Source organism: Astatotilapia calliptera, chromosome 14, assembly GCF_900246225.1.
Source record: "Astatotilapia calliptera chromosome 14, fAstCal1.2, whole genome shotgun sequence".
Lineage (NCBI taxonomy): Eukaryota > Metazoa > Chordata > Actinopteri > Cichliformes > Cichlidae > Astatotilapia > Astatotilapia calliptera.
Window position 1 is genome coordinate 517872 of NC_039315.1, and position 16844 is coordinate 534715.

The following is a 16844-nucleotide window of genomic DNA, read 5'->3' on the forward strand; positions in this document are numbered from 1 at the left end:
GTAGTTTAGCTTTGTACAATTCGATCTATGAATATGTCACTGATTTCTCCTCACATTTAAACATTTACATTGAATAATACATTATATATGAACATTTTCTGTATGATATAAATCACAGCTCTGTGATGTAAAACATCATCTGACAGTTTCATTTTGTTTTGTAATTTTTAAAAGTTTAAATGATGATATTACTTTTCTCATAAAGAGGTAAAGGAAAACAAAAATGTGATCTGGTCAATGAAAACACATCACCAAGATCTGAAAATATTTAACCACGTCTTCTGAGAAAAATAAGAAACATGATCATGCTTTGAAAACTGACAGAGAAAAAAAAATAAAACAGATCAATTCTCATAAAATGTCTAATAATAAATGAATGAATAAAAATAAAATGTGTTTTCATTGGTTGTCAGTATTTTATGTAAAATATAAAACCAATGTAATCCAGTTTGCCTCAATATATTATACATTTTGCTTTACTTTGAAATGTATGTATATAATATAAGTATATGTATGTATTATGAACTTTATGGTACATTTATGACCATATGTCAGGTCAAATCTTATTTTAATTTTACACTACATTTTATTATTTCTTTTTCTTCAACATTTAATTTTCTTTCTTCAGTTTTTTTGATAACTAAAATAGAAATAAAATGGAGCTAAAGATCCCTCTGACACTCATTTTTCACTTCATATTGTTATCGTGTGATCTCATTGTGTTGTGTTTGTGTTTATTTGATCTCAATTATCTATTCTATCTAAATTTTTAGGCAATTGTATCTTTTTATCTGCACCATCACTCAAGAAGCTGTTAAATGGTGTTTCACTGTTTTGGAAACAATGACAAAAAGTTCTGTTCTATTCTATAATGTCATTTCTACCAGTAGAAGAAAACAGAAAACTCTAATGTCTCTACTAAACCTCAGTGTCATCTGACATAAATCAAACAACTGGAGGAAGTTACATTTTAGGAAAGACACAATGTTCATTTAAAAGTTTATAACTTTTACAGGATCTTTCTGAAGCTGTTTTATCCTCATTTGTTACTTTATTTTGTGATTTTCCAACTTTTCCAGAGAGGGGCTCTGTAACAGTGTTTTACCTGCAGTAGAAGTCAGATCCAACCATCCTGCTCTTTGTGTTTTCTTCTCTTCTATTCCTGAAGGGGTGAGTCCAAATCACACAAACAGGTGTCTCTCTCTCTCTGTGTGCCTGTGGCCCCGCCCCTCCCTGACCTGCCAGTCCCAGCTTGTCCTCCTTGCAGAACAACAGCGCCCTCTGTGGCTGCAAGCAGGTGGTGCATCATTTAGTTCAGGGGCTCAAAAAACTTTTTGATAACAAACCACAGAATTAAACATTGAGCATTATAAATTATTTATGTATATGCAGTTTTTCTATAGTTTTATACTTTGTGCCTTTCTTTTCTCCTTTAATCCTCTTGCTTTTTATTCATTCGTTTCCTTATTTATGTCTGAACTCTGGGGGTCAAAGATAAATGTCATTTTGATATTCTATATGTTCTGAACACATAACAGGTTTGACAATAAAGGTAACTTTAACTCTTTTGACCTTTAATTATTCCTCCTCTGTATAAATTTCAGTGTGTAACTATTCCTGAACTTTGAGAAAATTCAGACAAAATTTACATCAAAATCTGTGGTTCAGTTAGGAATAGTGTTCAGTGTTATTCAATGTGATATAATTGCTCTAACTGAAAAACCAACAGAACAAAAGTGTTTATACGAGGTCTGATTCTGAATTGCTCAAACGTAATGTGTACAAAAGCTGTGAAATTGTTCACTTGTGTGAATCACGTTTAAGGCCGATGTGAACAGTTCATAACTAAAAGTAAAGATGGTCGACAAATACCTCCATAAATGATCAATATTTGCAACGTTATTCAGAACAAAATGCAGTCTGTTGAAAAGAGTAAACTCTGTGGGTTTGTGTAATTCAGCAGCTAATTCAGAAGGTTTGTTATATCTGGCTCCAGCAGCTGCACATGTCGATTGTGGGTTTGTCACATTTAAAATGCCTTTAAATATAAATGTAATAAAAATAATAAAATGTACAATAGGAAAAGTTACTGAGGTGAAAATCCGTGAGAAAGTCTCAGAGAGGTTTAAGCTGAAGCGACAGACTAATTAAAAATTCCTCAAACCGAGATGGATTTAATGTGAACAGCTGTTGTAAATATTTTGTTTTTTAAAACCAATGACCCACAGAAAGTATGATCATTAGTTTGTCCTCGCAGGCTTTGTGATATTATCCTCACAAAATATTTGTTTTTGCCAAACTGTAAAAATGAAATGAAATGTCTTTAAAAAATGTGTTTATTTGGCATTATCTTTATTATTGTTTGAATAAATGCATCGTACAAAGTACAAATATAGAATTTTAATTTGGTCATTTTACACTGTTTCACTACAGAATTGCTTTTTAAGCCTGAAACACAATGAATTGATAGATATTAAACTATATTTACAACAAAAATGAAATCAAAATGGAAGACTACTGTTATCTTCATGTGATGGTACAAAGCCTCAGAATAACTCAGGCTTATCGTCCGACAGTTGTCTGGTTATTATGTGGAATTCAGTGATTGAGCAACTGATGAAGAAATAAAGTTAATAGAGTTTTCTGTCTCATTCATTAGCTACATATGTTTCAGTGATAATATTAATGACGTTTGTGACAGCTGTTGTCGTTGTTTATTGGTTGGTCAGTCACTTCCAGTGAAACCGTGGCTCGGTTCCGTAAACTCTCCCTGAGGGCCAAACGCATGTACTCAACTGGAGTGTCAACAGGGGCTTCATTGTGTGCCAGAGTTGTGCTTTTCTCCACTAACACGTTGGCTCTTCACCTGGACCTGCAGGTTGTAATACTGCTGATTACTCCTGTTAAACAGACCCTGTAGGTCAATGCGAAGGTTTCTTGATGTAACCAAGTTGGACCTGGCCCGTTGGCCCAGGCCCCGGCCGTCCCATTCATTAATTAAATTGAATGCTTCGGCACGGTAATTATGAGAGTCTGCGATGGTTTGGTGATTTTCTACTGCTTCGAACATGGTCACTCTCCTCCTGCTGTTGTCCTCCCGAGTACAGATCAGCTGTGGTGGGTTAGTTTGATTGGGTTTCTTGGGTTGCCGTTTGGTGCGGTGTGGCACAGAATACCTGCACTCTCCAGGAGAGATGACTCCACAGTAATCCCAGTTATTGTTGTCTGTTGTGTAGCACCAGTTATATCCCTTGCCATGGTCTCCACAATTGTGATCTGAGCGACAAGGCACACCTCTGTAGGTGACGTCTGGCGCAGGTGAGCAGTAGTCCCAGCTACCATGAATGTGGCACCAGAAGTAGCGAGAATACTGGCAGTCATCAGTGCAGCGTTTTCGGGATATGGTGTCATGAATCACTGCCTTTGGCTCCACTCGTCCACACTTGTCCCAGCCTCCTTTGTCCAAATAGCACCAGTGGTAATCTCGTCCATGTGTGTCACAGGGATGGTCTTGGAGACAGGCGTTGCCTTTGTAATCAACGTTTTTTCTTGGTGAGCAGTAATCCCACCCCTTTGTGGAATGGCACCAGTAGTAGTTCTTACCGCGCGTTTCACAGCTATCATAACACGGCATACCATATGTTAAGGTGTAATGGTTTAAGTCCTCTATCACATCTCCACAGTATCCCAAACCCGAGGCTGTTTCACACTGGTAGTAGCCATTGTCGTGCTGCTCACAGCAATAAAAGCACACGTTTCCCTTGTAGTCCACTCCACTCATTGGTGAACAGTACTGTAGTTCTTCTGTGCCATCTGTCTTGTGTACTGTGCACTGGTATGTCTGCAATAAGCCCTGAGGATGACAGTCGCCGGTGCATTTTATCCCATGGTGGCTGTAGAATGTTTTTCCAGAGGTGGACCATGGAGAGACGCAAAGGACAAGAGTGAGGAAGAGTGAGGGGAGTCTCCTTTGATCCTTCATTTTAGCTCTGTAGAGGACGAGAGAGAGGAGAACAACTCTTTACAATCATACATCAGTAAGAGCAGGAAACACAACACCAAACTGACGTATGTCTGCTCATATTGTTGGGCTTTGTTACAGTGAGACGCTGATGGTAGTTTGGGTTGCGATCATGGACCCTCTGGGCTCTATCCTGGCCATCTGTGGCCACTTCACTTTTCTTTTTTCAACCATTTTCGTTCTGTTAATGCAAGTGGAATGAAACTTCCCAAAGGTGTGTATTTTTGTCAGATTTTTTAATTTTCAACATCAGCTCCTTAATAATGTCAATAATATTCACTATACACCAAATTGTTCCTCTTGACTCTATCGTGGCCATTTGTGGCCAATTGAAACCCATTATAACCACCTTTTTTGATTCCTTGTTACTGACAGTACTATATCATGCGATTTAGGTAAAATTGCTTTCATTCTAAACTCAACACATGAAAATTGTAGTTTTTAATGTTTTTTACCAAATGACATCATTTACCCATTTTTGGCCAAACAAGCGATTTCATGTAATATTCAGAGTTTCTAGTAGCGGCCTTTGATGGCTTACCACACTCCAATGGACCAAAATAATGACACAATTTTGACATAGGTTTGATCTTAAGGATCTAATAGTTTGTGTTTGTGCATGACATTGCAGCACAAACATGTATTTGCAAGATAGACTGGAATAAATTCAAACATTACATAGGCTGCAGTGAATTTCTGTGGATGCAGGATATTGAGCTTTGAGGTTCCCAGTCAAACTTAGCTTTGAAGCACATGTTAAAAACACTTTTACTCTTGTATTTTTCATAAAAAGAGACCACACCCAAAATATCAACTCTAGAAACAAAAACAAAAACAACCCAATCACAGGACATTTTGCAGAGTTCAAACCTGCAGCTGCAGCTGGAGCACAAACAACAACAAACACTGTAAACGTGTCCTGGAGTTTCTGCAGGTGCAGACAGAGCTACTGCTGTAAGTCAGCCTAACAGCTTCCAGATCATTTATTCTGGCTGTATGGCAAGAAGGTCATCACTGCTTCAAGCACTGTCTGTGTGATCTGGTCAGAGAGCAAGGACAGCAGCAGTCCTCTGTCCTTGAAGAAAAGACATCTGCCCAAGATGAAGAAACCTGCTCTCCAGAAGATGATGAGTACTAGCCAGTGCCTGAATCCTCTTCTTTGGGGGAGGATTGGGGTTGGGGGGCATGGAGGTGGAGGCCGAGCAGCTGATGGAAAAGAACATAGGAGCATTTTCTGAGACCGAGGAGAGTGACCGAGTGGATCCCTCATGAAAGGAAAACCATGTGGGTCCCACCACTGAAGAGAGACTGCTCTACATCCAGTACCCACTGGTATCAAACCAGGGCTCAGCCTGTATGCAGTTCCCTGCATTAGCAGCCTGAGATCTACTTTTGACGTTTTTATAACAAAGGAGATCTTTTAGCTGCTGTGCACCCTTACAAAGCTGCACGGGAGGCCAAGGTGTGAGGACTGGAGGATCATAGATGAAGTGAAGATGTGAGCCTAAACCAGAATAAAGCAATACATAGCATGTTGGATGACAACACTGGAAGTTCTCAGGAAGTAAAAAAGGGAACAGGGTTCAGACTCCAACTGACGGAGGAGCTCTGAGGACAACGTCTTTCCTTCGGGCACCTTGGTAGAGGAACTCCTCAGATGAAAACTGGCACAGGGGAAACAACCCAGAGCTTCCTCCCCAGCTCCTTCAGTTGCAACAGAGGAAGATTTTGTTGTCTGTCTTTGGCTTCAATAAAACTTCCACAGCAATATCCCACATGCCAAAGCAACAGAGGAATGTGCTTCTTTTGACAGCAACACACAAGGAACCAGCAGTCGATGATGGGGAATAAAGGATGCGTGAAAGCAAGAAGCAATCCTGGACTACAATAGGCACAAATACTGCTTGGATAACTTAGAGAGGATGTTGGCACCTCGAGTTGCAGAAGGAAAACTAACTGATGGCTGCTGGCTCTTCTCTCCAATCTCCTGGATGTCTTGGGATACGATGCCTTTGTCCCACCGGAAACAACTTCACTGAAGTGGGGGAGTGCTCTACAACCTACAGATGAAGAGTGATCCTGGGAGAGCTGGGACACATGCTGGTGACCTCAACAACTGCAAGACACCCATGTCCCTCAGCCACTTCTGCCATTGATCTCAAGATACAGTAGTCTGACCCAGAGTGTGACCCACACCCCACCAACGAAATGAGAAGAAGGTGCAAAAGGCGCACCTGCAGGACTGGAACAGCAGCCCCTTGCACCAGGTGCAGAAAGTGTGCCTACAACAACCACTCTACTGTGGTTAGTACATCGTGCTGCTAATGAGGATGCACGCAGAAGCACACACATACTGGACTATAAATTTTCTTGGTCATTTCAGGGGTTATTTGGTCATTAAATTGCCTTTCTGGCCACTAACACACCATGTGTGATATTCTCTTTGGCCATTCATTCCCCCCCAAAGAAAAAATTAATAAATAAATAAATGAAGTAAAAATAAATCATTGTTACAGTTACTGTTACTGACCTGCAATGACAGTAAAAAATATTAGGTTTCACCATTCATATGCTAAAAAATGTGAACTTTATTACTATTTCCCCCCAAAAGCGTAGCAATAACACATAATCTGACTGGTATTCAAAGGGTATAATATCTGAATTTGAATTATATTTTGGTTTTCATGACTAGGACTGGTGCTAATTTAAAAAATCAAGTCAATGAAAGTAGAAAAATGTTTTAATATATATTAATTTTATAGTATTTTGTAAATGTAAACAGGGGGTGGCCATTTTTGGCCACGAACAAGCTGAGAGGGATTTTTTTTTGTTTTTCTGTCACTGCACAAAAAAACAAAGATACATAAAACTCATTGATACTTTATTGCTATTCATCTAACCTCCATCATGGTTAGAAAATAAATCAGTTTGCATGTATTATTTAGAAAGAAATGGGGATTTTATGCTTTTATCCCCATGTAAATCATTAAAATTATGTGATTTAACTGGTATTTAAAGGGTTAAAATTCTGAATTTGAATGAAATTTTGATTTTCATGAACAGCACTGGTGCTAATCTAAAAAAATCAAGTCAAAAAAAAAGTGGAAATTTTTCTTAATATATATGAATTTTATAGTATTTTGTAAATGTAAACAGGGGGTGGCCATTTTTGGCCACGAACAGACTGAGAGGGAGTTTTTATGTTTTTGCTCTCCCTGCACAAAAATAACAATGCATTATAATCAATGTTGATGTGAATCAATTACATGACCCATACTCTACTATTAATAATACAAGAAATTTCAGTAGCAACTCAATTATATAAAATTGCAAGATTTGAGGTTGTCTTCCAGCTAGTCGCAGTGGACAAACAAACTGGTGTTTAAAGGGTTAAAAATGTAAAAAGTAATAATTATTTTATATTTATGAAAAGAACTGAAGTTACTTAAAAGCTTTATGCAGATAAAATGGCAAAATAAACATAAAGATAATGAAAATAACAGACCTAATCTGTTGGTGGCCACGAACAAGCTGAAAGGGTAGTGATTTTGAACCAACCCAGAGGGTCAAAGAAACAGTGACTACTAGAATCAAACAATCTCCTTCTGACACTGTTCAATGATCTCTAAAATCTGGAAACATCTGTGTTATCATTAGTTTTTTAATTACACCATGTTACATATTTATGAACTTAAGTAAATCAAATGCATCACTCTAGGAATGGACATGTTTAATGTTGAGTATTAGCTTTATACAACAGTAAAATAACTACAGTATCCTTTACTGTTAAATCTATGCAAGATGATGAATTCTGTTGCTTTGAGTAAATAATTTGGGTTAAATTTGTATCCATGCATCTATTAGCTATTAGTGTTAGTTAATCTCTGAAATCCAATGATCTCAGCTTAGAGGGAAAAACACCAACTTACAGTTGCTGCATCTGCTGCATCTGCTGCATCGTCTGCAGTCTGCTGTTTGAGGCTGACGTTCTTTATACACAGGGTGTTTGCCTCAAATCTTGGGCTGAATCATTTTGGAAGACCTTGTACTCTGTTAATACAGAACAGAGGGCCTTCTTCAAACACAGTGGTCAATGTTTCTGTTTGCTTGACAGTAAATTACTGCTAAGTGTTTCTGGTAAGACCATATAGATCCACTGATCAGCCACAACTTTAAACCACTGACGGGGCTGTGGCCCCCCCACACCCTCTAGCAGATCATTACATGAAGGAACCTTTTAAAAAACAAGCGCGTCCATGCTCACAGGTGTACACACGGGTGATCACACCCACAAACTACACCCTTTTTGCTCCTACCTCAAAGCACACTGTGTTCTGTTGATCTTATGTGCTGCACAATAATGTTTAATATTTAGTATTTACTGTCATATTCCCATATATCATCGTGATGTTGTTTATTCTATTACTCTTGTTCTCTTCTGCTTGTTTTCTTTTTTCTTTCTCAGCAGGTGATCCAGGTGATCGATAGATGCATTTTTTTTTCTGCCCATTCTGTTGGTTTTTGGTTTTTGCCCTTCTCCCCCGTCCCTCTTCTCAGCTGTTTCTCTTTCCCCCAGTCAAGTCTGTCCCGTATTCAGTAAGTGAAAATAAAATAAACAATAAAAGGTGAATCAAATGGACCATTACGGCAAGGCTGGGATGGTCAGTTTGGTAAAGTAAATCCGTTGGGCATCTTTCTTTGCCTTTAGACAACAATTCTGATGCAAAAGAGCCAAACGGGACAGGCAAAAAATAAATAAATAAAAGGAACCTTGTACTCTGTTAATACAGAACAGAGGGCCTTCTTCAAACACAGTGGTCAATGTTTCTGTTTGCTTGACAGTAAATTACTGCTAAGTGTTTCTGGTAAGACCATATAGATCCACTGATCAGCCTCAACTTTAAACCACTGACATGTGAGGTGAATGACACTGATCATTTGGATCCAGTCCAATGTTGTGCTGGGAAACCTTGGCTCCTTCATCCATCTCCATCTTTGGCATGTACCACCCACATAAACACTGTTGGAGACCAAACACACACACATTGTTTCTATGTATGTTCACATTTTACTTGTTTTTAAGGACACCTGAGTCTTTAGGATTTCAGTGGTCATCGACGTCTGCTTGACACAAACAGACCAAACATCCTCAGTCCTCCATCAATGTGAGGAAGATCAGACACACAAATGAAATAAGACAAAAGGTTGCTGACAATGTGCTCAACAAAAACACCTCCTGGAGTCTGCCATGTTGATTTCTCTGCTGATATGCATAATGTGGAAGACAGTTAAATTAGTTTTTGGATTTTGATGCTGTCAACAGCACATTTGGTAGACTGTACTTTAGGACTAAGCTGCACAATTCTACTGTAAATGTGTAAGATTGTCACTAAGGGCTTAACAGAAAATGTATTCATTAAGGATTTGACAATTATCATAAATATTTTGAGTCTGTGTTTGGAAAAAGGCAGACCCAAACATTCAGACCCTGAGCCATAGCGAGCACCACAACAAAACCACCTACCTCAAAACCTGGTACACAGAACTTGATAGCAAGTTTTCAGATTTTACCTGATCTGACTTACTGGAAACTGAAGATGATCCTTCAGTTTAATGCAACATGGAGTTCATTGTTAATGCATTTATTAAAAAACATCAAGACTCAACTCAAACCAAACAAAAAGAAATTCAGGCTGAAAAATCCTTCAGATTCCTTCAATACAAATCAAAGAGCTCAAAAAAGAAGAGAGAGAAAAGAGACAGCATCTGTAGGAGGAATAATACTCAGAATGATATCATACTGGAACAAATAATCAGGCAATCATTTTCACAGCCACCAGGTGGCAACATTTCCTCTTCTCCACTACAGATTTCCTGTTTGTTATTTCGTCTTTAATGTGTCCATCTTTCTTCATCACATAAATGAATCATTAAATATTTTACGTAGAAGACAAAGAACGAGATCGCGGATACAAGCGGCAGAAATGAGCTTCCTCCGAAGGGTGGCTGGCCTCTCCCTTAGAGATAGGGTGAGAAGTTCGGCCATCCGGGAGGGGCTCAGAGTAGAAACGCTGCTGCTCCACATCGAAAGGAGCCAGCTGAGGTGGTTCGGGCATCTGACAAGGATGGCCCCTGGGCGCCTCCTGGGTGAGGTGTTCCAGGCATGTCCCACCGGGAGGAGGCCCCGGGGCAGACCCAGGACACGCTGGAGAGATTATATCTCTCGGCTGGCCTGGGAACGCCTTGGTATTCCCCCGGACAAGCTGGAGGAGGTGGCTGGGGAGAGAGAGGTCTGGGCCTCTTTGCTCAGGCTGCTGCCCCCGCGACCCGGCCTCGGATAAAGCGGATGAAGATGGATGGATGGAAGACAAAGACCATTTAAAACTGAGACATTAGAATTACAGAAATATAAACCAGAGCTCTCTGTGCTTTAGATGGAGCTAAATACAAAATACATCAACATGAAAGAACAGATCAGCCTGTAAACTGACAGCTAAATACAACCTGGAATACAAAGACCATTTTTAGAAACTGATAGTTATTCTAAGAATGTCCACTAGATGGAGCCAAGTCCTTCGGAGCTGGTTTACCGAGTCTGTTAACTCTCATCGCTCTGTGTTTAACCCATTCAGAACCTGCTGATGAAGTTCATTCATGTGCACATATCATTGAATCATTAATGACTGAAGACTACACACAAGACAAAGTAAAACAATCATGGAACTTGGCCTCACCAGCAGCCGTGGACCCAAAAGAAAATCACACAAAAAGAAAATCACTACAGCCCACCCGGTGCTGTACAAAAGAAAGTGTGAAAACGACCCACCACCTGAGGTCCCAGGGCCACTGGCTCGTCCTCCTTTCACTGAAATACAACACAGAAAAATATGTTAAAAGAATAAAAGGACACTGAGCGTCAGGCTCGCTACCAGTGTTGGTCAAGTTACTTGAAAAAAGTAATCAGTAACTAATTACTGATTACTTCCCCAAAAAAGTAATCCCATTACTTTACTGATTACTTATTTTCAAAAGTAATTAATTACTTACCGTATTTTCACGACCATAAGGCGCACATAAAAGCCTTAGATTTTCTTTAAAAAGTGCGGCGCGCCCTATAGCGCAGTGCGCCCTATGTGTTGTAAGGAGGACGTAGTAGAGAACACCATGAGAACGTTAAAGGGTGAAGTGTGGGCGTTGATCGTATATACCGGGACAATCGCACATACCTGTATAAAAGGACAGGTATGTGCATTATGCAGGACATCGTTGTTTTAACAACCCTGAAAATGGCAAAGAGACACGCTTACGAAGCACAGTTTAAACTGAAGGCCATCAGCTACGCGGAGGAACATGGAAATCGAGCAGCAGTGAGAGAATTTAAGATTAACGAATCAATGGTTCGCAAATGGAGGAAGCTGGAAAACAAGCTCCGGCAGGTCAAGAAAACGCAGCTGAGTTTCCGCGGACATAAGGCGAGGTGGCTCGAGTTGGAGGAAAGACTCGAGCGGTGGATCATCGAGCAAAGAGCGAGCGGGAGAAGCGTTTCGATGGTCACCATTCGGCTAAAAGCGGTTTCACTAGCTGAAGAGATGAACATTGAACATTTCCAAGGAGGTCCGTCTTGGTGCTTTCGTTTTATGAAACGGTGCCATTTTTCCATCCGGACCAGGACTACGGTAGCGCAGCAACTTCCAGCGGATTATAAGGAAAAGCTGGCCATCTTCAGCTCCTACTGCAGCAAACACATCGGCGACAAAAACATCCAGCCCAGCCACATCACAAACATGGACGAGGTCCCGCTCACTTTTGACATCCCGGTGAGTCACACTGTGGAGAAGAAGGGGACCAGCATGGTAGCGATACGCACAACGGGGTATGAAAAGTCTTCTTTTACTGTTGTGCTAATGGACAGAAACTGCCACCTATGGTGATTTTTAAGCGAAAGACTTTGCCTAAAGAGAAGTTTCCAGCAGAAATCATCATTAAGGCAAATGAAAAGGGCTGGATGGATGAGGAAACGATGAAAGACTGGCTGAGGGAGGTGTATGTAAGGAGACCAGGTGGTTTTTTCCACGCATCACCATCGCTGTTGATCTGTGACTCTATGCGTGCCCATCTCACAGCCGATGTGAAAAAAACTAGTGAAACAAAGGAACTGTGAGCTTGCTGTCATTCCGGGAGGCCTGACAAAGGAACTCCAACCGCTGGACATCGGTGTGAACCGCCCGTTCAAAGTAAGGCTGCGAGCGGCCTGGGAGCGATGGATGACCGATGGAGACCACAGTTTCAGTAAGAGTGGAAGGCAGCGCCGGGTGAGTTACGCCACAATTTGCCAATGGATTGTAGATGCTTGGGCTAACATGTCTGCTGGCACTGTTGTTCGAGCTTTCGCAAAAGCCGGCATCGTTTCCGAGGAGCCGCACGGCACGGAAAGTGACTCTGACAGTGAAGACAGTGAACCTGGCATGTTTGATGGAGATTTAGCGCAGCTGTTCAATTCAGACACAGAGGATGAGGACTTCGATGGGTTTGATTGATGATACAAATGTGAGTACCAAACTTTGTTTTGCTCCTGCTTTATTTTTAAATACGCACACTTGTATGCTTGTGTGTTGTTGATGATGACGATTATTGGTAATAAAAATGTGAGTAAGGTACCGAACTCAGGTTTGCTCCCGCTTTATTTTTAAATACGCATACGGTACTTGTATGCACCCTATGGTCCAGTGCGCCTTATGTGTGTGTTAAATACAGTAATGGCACACATAACTGAGACTGCGCCTTTTAGCACAGTGCGCCTTATGGTCGTGAAAATACGGTAGTTACTTAGTTACTTAGTTACTTTTTAAAAGCACGATTTACAACCTGAAGAGGTGATAGAGCGATAGATCTTTCAGCCCAATTCTACTTTTTCTACATAATCCATCATATAAAATGTAATCAGATGGAAAAGTCTCTTTTTAAACTTGTTTTATTAGTTTTAATCTTTTAACTTTATGCATCAAGCAAACATTTAATTATCTGCAACATTCTCTGACTGGAAGAAATTAGTTTAACATTTAAACCTATTTTCTGCACATTCCAGCACATAAAATAAAATATTTTGTGTGTTTACACTCAGTCTTTCAAATAGATGCAAGTAAAACACAGCAGAAAATAAATAAAGTCAAAGACTCAGCGGTCCTGTTGCTCTATTTTCACCTGTAAAGCAGGAGTGGGGTAGGCGGAGGTTTACCCTGGTGCAGGTGTGCCGCGGTCAGTGGAAGAATCTGCGAGTTTCTCTGTGAGTTTCCCATTACGTCGTAGCTACTCGGTGCTTGTTGGAAGTTTAGGGGTTTTTTCGCTGTAAAAAGAAGTTTTCTTCCCACGCACAGCGGACACTAATGTTTTTGTCACTTTTTATGGAATCAAACTCAAAGTAAGGTCAGTACTGGAAGACTTATACCCCACGGATCAAACTACAACTCGTGCTGGTGGCAATTGTCCAAGCCTCAATTGCAAGCTGGTCTGGCTCCCCACAGGCTGAGACCGGCAACTGAGGCGATTTAAAGTTCCTAGCAGGACACTCGGGCAGAGGATCGCTCCAGCCCGATCACAGAAGCGTGGGTACGAGCAACAGTCCAGGATAAAAATAGAATAAAACCAGGTGAACCAGGAAAAGGTAAGCCTACTTAATAAAAACAGTCTCACGACAAGCTAAAACAGGACAAGACAGCAGGCTCCACCAAGGAGGAGCCCTCACAACAGCGGCTAGGCAGGCGTCTTGATTCTCCAATTAAGGCTGGGCGAGTTGCCACAGAGAGGTGAAGGCAGCAATCAAACCCCCAGGACCGGAGGCGCTATACTCTCACTGGTGGAGATAACTCGAGCACCCCTCTCCGCAACGCCGGAATAAATCAGAAAACTGCCGCGCTGTGGCTGTCATATGATCTACTCGCTTTCTGATCAGTCCGTCGCAGTGTGCCAGCATTTACTGCTGCTTTGCGCCAAATGCACGGGAGGAATGATCCAGAAAAACACCGGCTTAGCTTTATACGGGCTGACGCCACCATGCAATCAATATGCAGGTGGGTTCTCAGTTAACCGAGTTGCACAGCCGAGAGCGAGGGAGGGAGAGAGAAAAGGAAAGGCGAGTAGCCCATCCAGCTACATCAGCATAGGCTTCATTAGTAGCAACAGGCTATTGGTTCTAAAGACTTTCACTTTTTCCTTCACATGGTCAGAGAAATGTCCACATTTGTTTGTAAAGAACAAACACATTGAGGTGTTTGTATGTGACCTGTACATGAACGAAAGGCGTTCTGCTGTGCCGCCTTTCAAACAGCAATATCTGATCAATCTGTTTCCAGAGGTGGGTCGAGTATCCAAAAATTGTACTCAAGTAAGAGTAGCATTACTTTAAAATATTATTACTCAAGTAAAAGTTAAAAGTAGTCGTCAAAAAAGTTACTCAAGTAAGAGTAAAAAAGTACTTGGCGAAAAGACTACTCAAGTAGTGAGTCACTGTTTGAAATGTCCGATTTATTTTATAAATAAATGCTATCAGACAAAAAATAAATAAATATACAAACTTTAGTATTTTCAAAAGGAATATGTGTAAAAACATCAACAAAATAAGGCACAACAATTCTAATTTCCAGATTTCAGATTTTCACAACATCAAGCTGTTTTCACCAAAACCTGCAGTAAATAATATAAATATATAAACAGTGCAAACAATTTCCAGTGACAAGATGTGCTGCAAACTTTATATTCATCTTTGCTCCAAATGGCACAGCAGCCTCAGAGAAAACAGAACGAGGCATCTTCAACATGTGTTCATACAAGGCAGCTCAGGTTACCATCAGTTGTATGGGTGTGCATCAGAGGTGTGGACTCGAGTCACATGACTTGGACTCGAGTCAGACTCGAGTCATTAATTTTATGACTTTAGACTTGACTTGAAAAAATGTTGTAAGACTTGTGACTTGACTTGGACTTTTACACCAATGACTTGGGACTTGAATTGGACTTGAACCGGTTTACTTGAAAAGACTTGATATTTTACCCCAAATATAAAATTTAACATGCATATTATATAGAGATTGAAAATGTGACGTCATTCACGGGTAGAACCGCAAAGGATTCTGGGAACTCGTGGCAAGAGGTACTAGCGCACGCAGGCTTTCAATTAAAATCAGTCACACAGCGATAAAAAGAAACACAAAAATGTCAAGAAGCCGTTGTATTATTAACTGCAATAGCCGGTCGCATGACAGCCACGGGACGCCGACGAGTAAAGAGATCGGTTGTTATCGGATTACGTCGTTGAAGAGAAATTGTTCGAGCCATGTTTCCGAAGTAACAAAGAGGCGACTGGATTGCAGCCATTCAAAGACCAAATATAACGTCCCAGAACACTCCAGCTCACAGGTTAGTCTGCTCCAAGCATTTACACAAAGGTCAGTCTGCTGTAGTAGTTAATACGTCATTTTCATAACATAATTGGTGATATAGGTTACAAGCAAGTCTGGCGCTGAACAGAAATTGTCGCGCTATGCTCCTTTATTTATTGTGCATAAATAGTGAATTGTCCTGACACAATATTGCGTTTCGCTTCTGTTATTATGGTACATTGACAAAAACACATACTTTTATTCACAGGATAAAACAGGTTTTTTGTATCACTAATTGCCCAGTACGATTACAGCATACAGTATTATTGTCACTGCTACATTTCTGTGATGCTACCAGAAATTATTTCCACTACTAATTAATTACCGTTGATCTCAAAGGTCCTATTAATAAACGGTTAACGAATGTGTATTTATGACGACGATTTGTGAGACTGGTAAACTTATGATACGTACGATGGTCTTTACTTTCTACACGGTGCATTTCAAGGTCCTGCACCCATCCGTCGGTAAACTGTACCTGGGCTTGTTGCAGTGACCTGAAGTTACTAAACTTCATGAGTGTATGCGCTCACTCCAAGAACCGTATGATTATAAATATGCATATAAATATGCTAAGATGAGATAGCTGACTTCATCTAACTAGCAAATGTTTTCCAGGCTACGTTGGTGATGCAGTTTTTTTTAATGTGTATGATATTTTTGTCATGCGATTTTAAAGCCGGTCCTACAACCGCATCCAAGAATAACATGCAGCTTATCTCAGAACTGTCGGTGAAAATTATTCTTGGAGCTAGGTTTAATTGAGCTGCATTTTAAAGAGGTGCAATTTCACAATTTGTGTATATTTTCCAAGTTCACTATTTTGTCATGTGTTGAGAAAAACACAGATTTTAAAATTACATGGTCTAATATTTACATTTAGCATAACTGCAACATTATTTTTTCGTTTGTTTTTTTTAAAGACTCGAAAGGACTTGAAATTCAAAGTTTCAGACTTGTGACTTGACTCGGACTTTTACACCAGTGACTTGAGACTCGACTCTGACTTGCCTGACATTACTTGAGACTTGACTTGAGACTTGAGGATAAAGACTTGAGACTTACTTGAGACTTGCAAAACAATGACTTGGTCCCACCTCTGGTGTGCATCTATTTCTGCATATTCTTCACTCAGTGAGGTGATGGTTCAGCTTCAGCAGCAGTTTGCTCTCAGGCAGGGCCGTGCAGAGACGTTTAAAGGGGCGGGTGCTCAAAGTTAAAAAGGGGCACATTGAACCAGGCTGAATAACAACAACACACATTCATCAAGAATCTAATATGGGATTGCATCATACTATATCACTGCTGTGAGGTGGGGCAAGGCAAAGCAAACGTAGCCGATGTTTTACCTGATGGCTACAACGTTGCTGTTGAGGTGTTTCTGCTGC

At 40.4% G+C, this 16844-nt stretch overlaps 1 protein-coding gene across 1 annotated transcript; it reads right to left on the bottom strand.

Annotated features, from left to right (window-relative positions):
* Positions 1-2327: 2327 nt before the first annotated feature.
* Positions 2328-7981, bottom strand: LOC113036238 (uncharacterized). The gene is made up of 2 exons (XM_026192448.1): positions 7951-7981; positions 2328-3989 (listed from the first exon to the last, which is right to left on the bottom strand). Exons 1-2 carry the CDS (start codon positions 7977-7979, stop codon positions 2816-2818), a joined length of 1203 nt encoding a protein of 400 aa, XP_026048233.1. The 5' UTR covers positions 7980-7981; the 3' UTR covers positions 2328-2815.
* Positions 7982-16844: the final 8863 nt, after the last annotated feature.

Coding starts and splice junctions, on each gene's coding strand:
- LOC113036238 (XM_026192448.1), bottom strand. CDS start 7,979: ATGCAGCAGATGCAGCAGATGCAGCAACT. Junction 3,990..7,950: donor ATGCAGCAGATGCAGCAACT/GTAAGTTGGTGT, acceptor CGTCCTCTACAG/AGCTAAAATGAAGGATCAAA.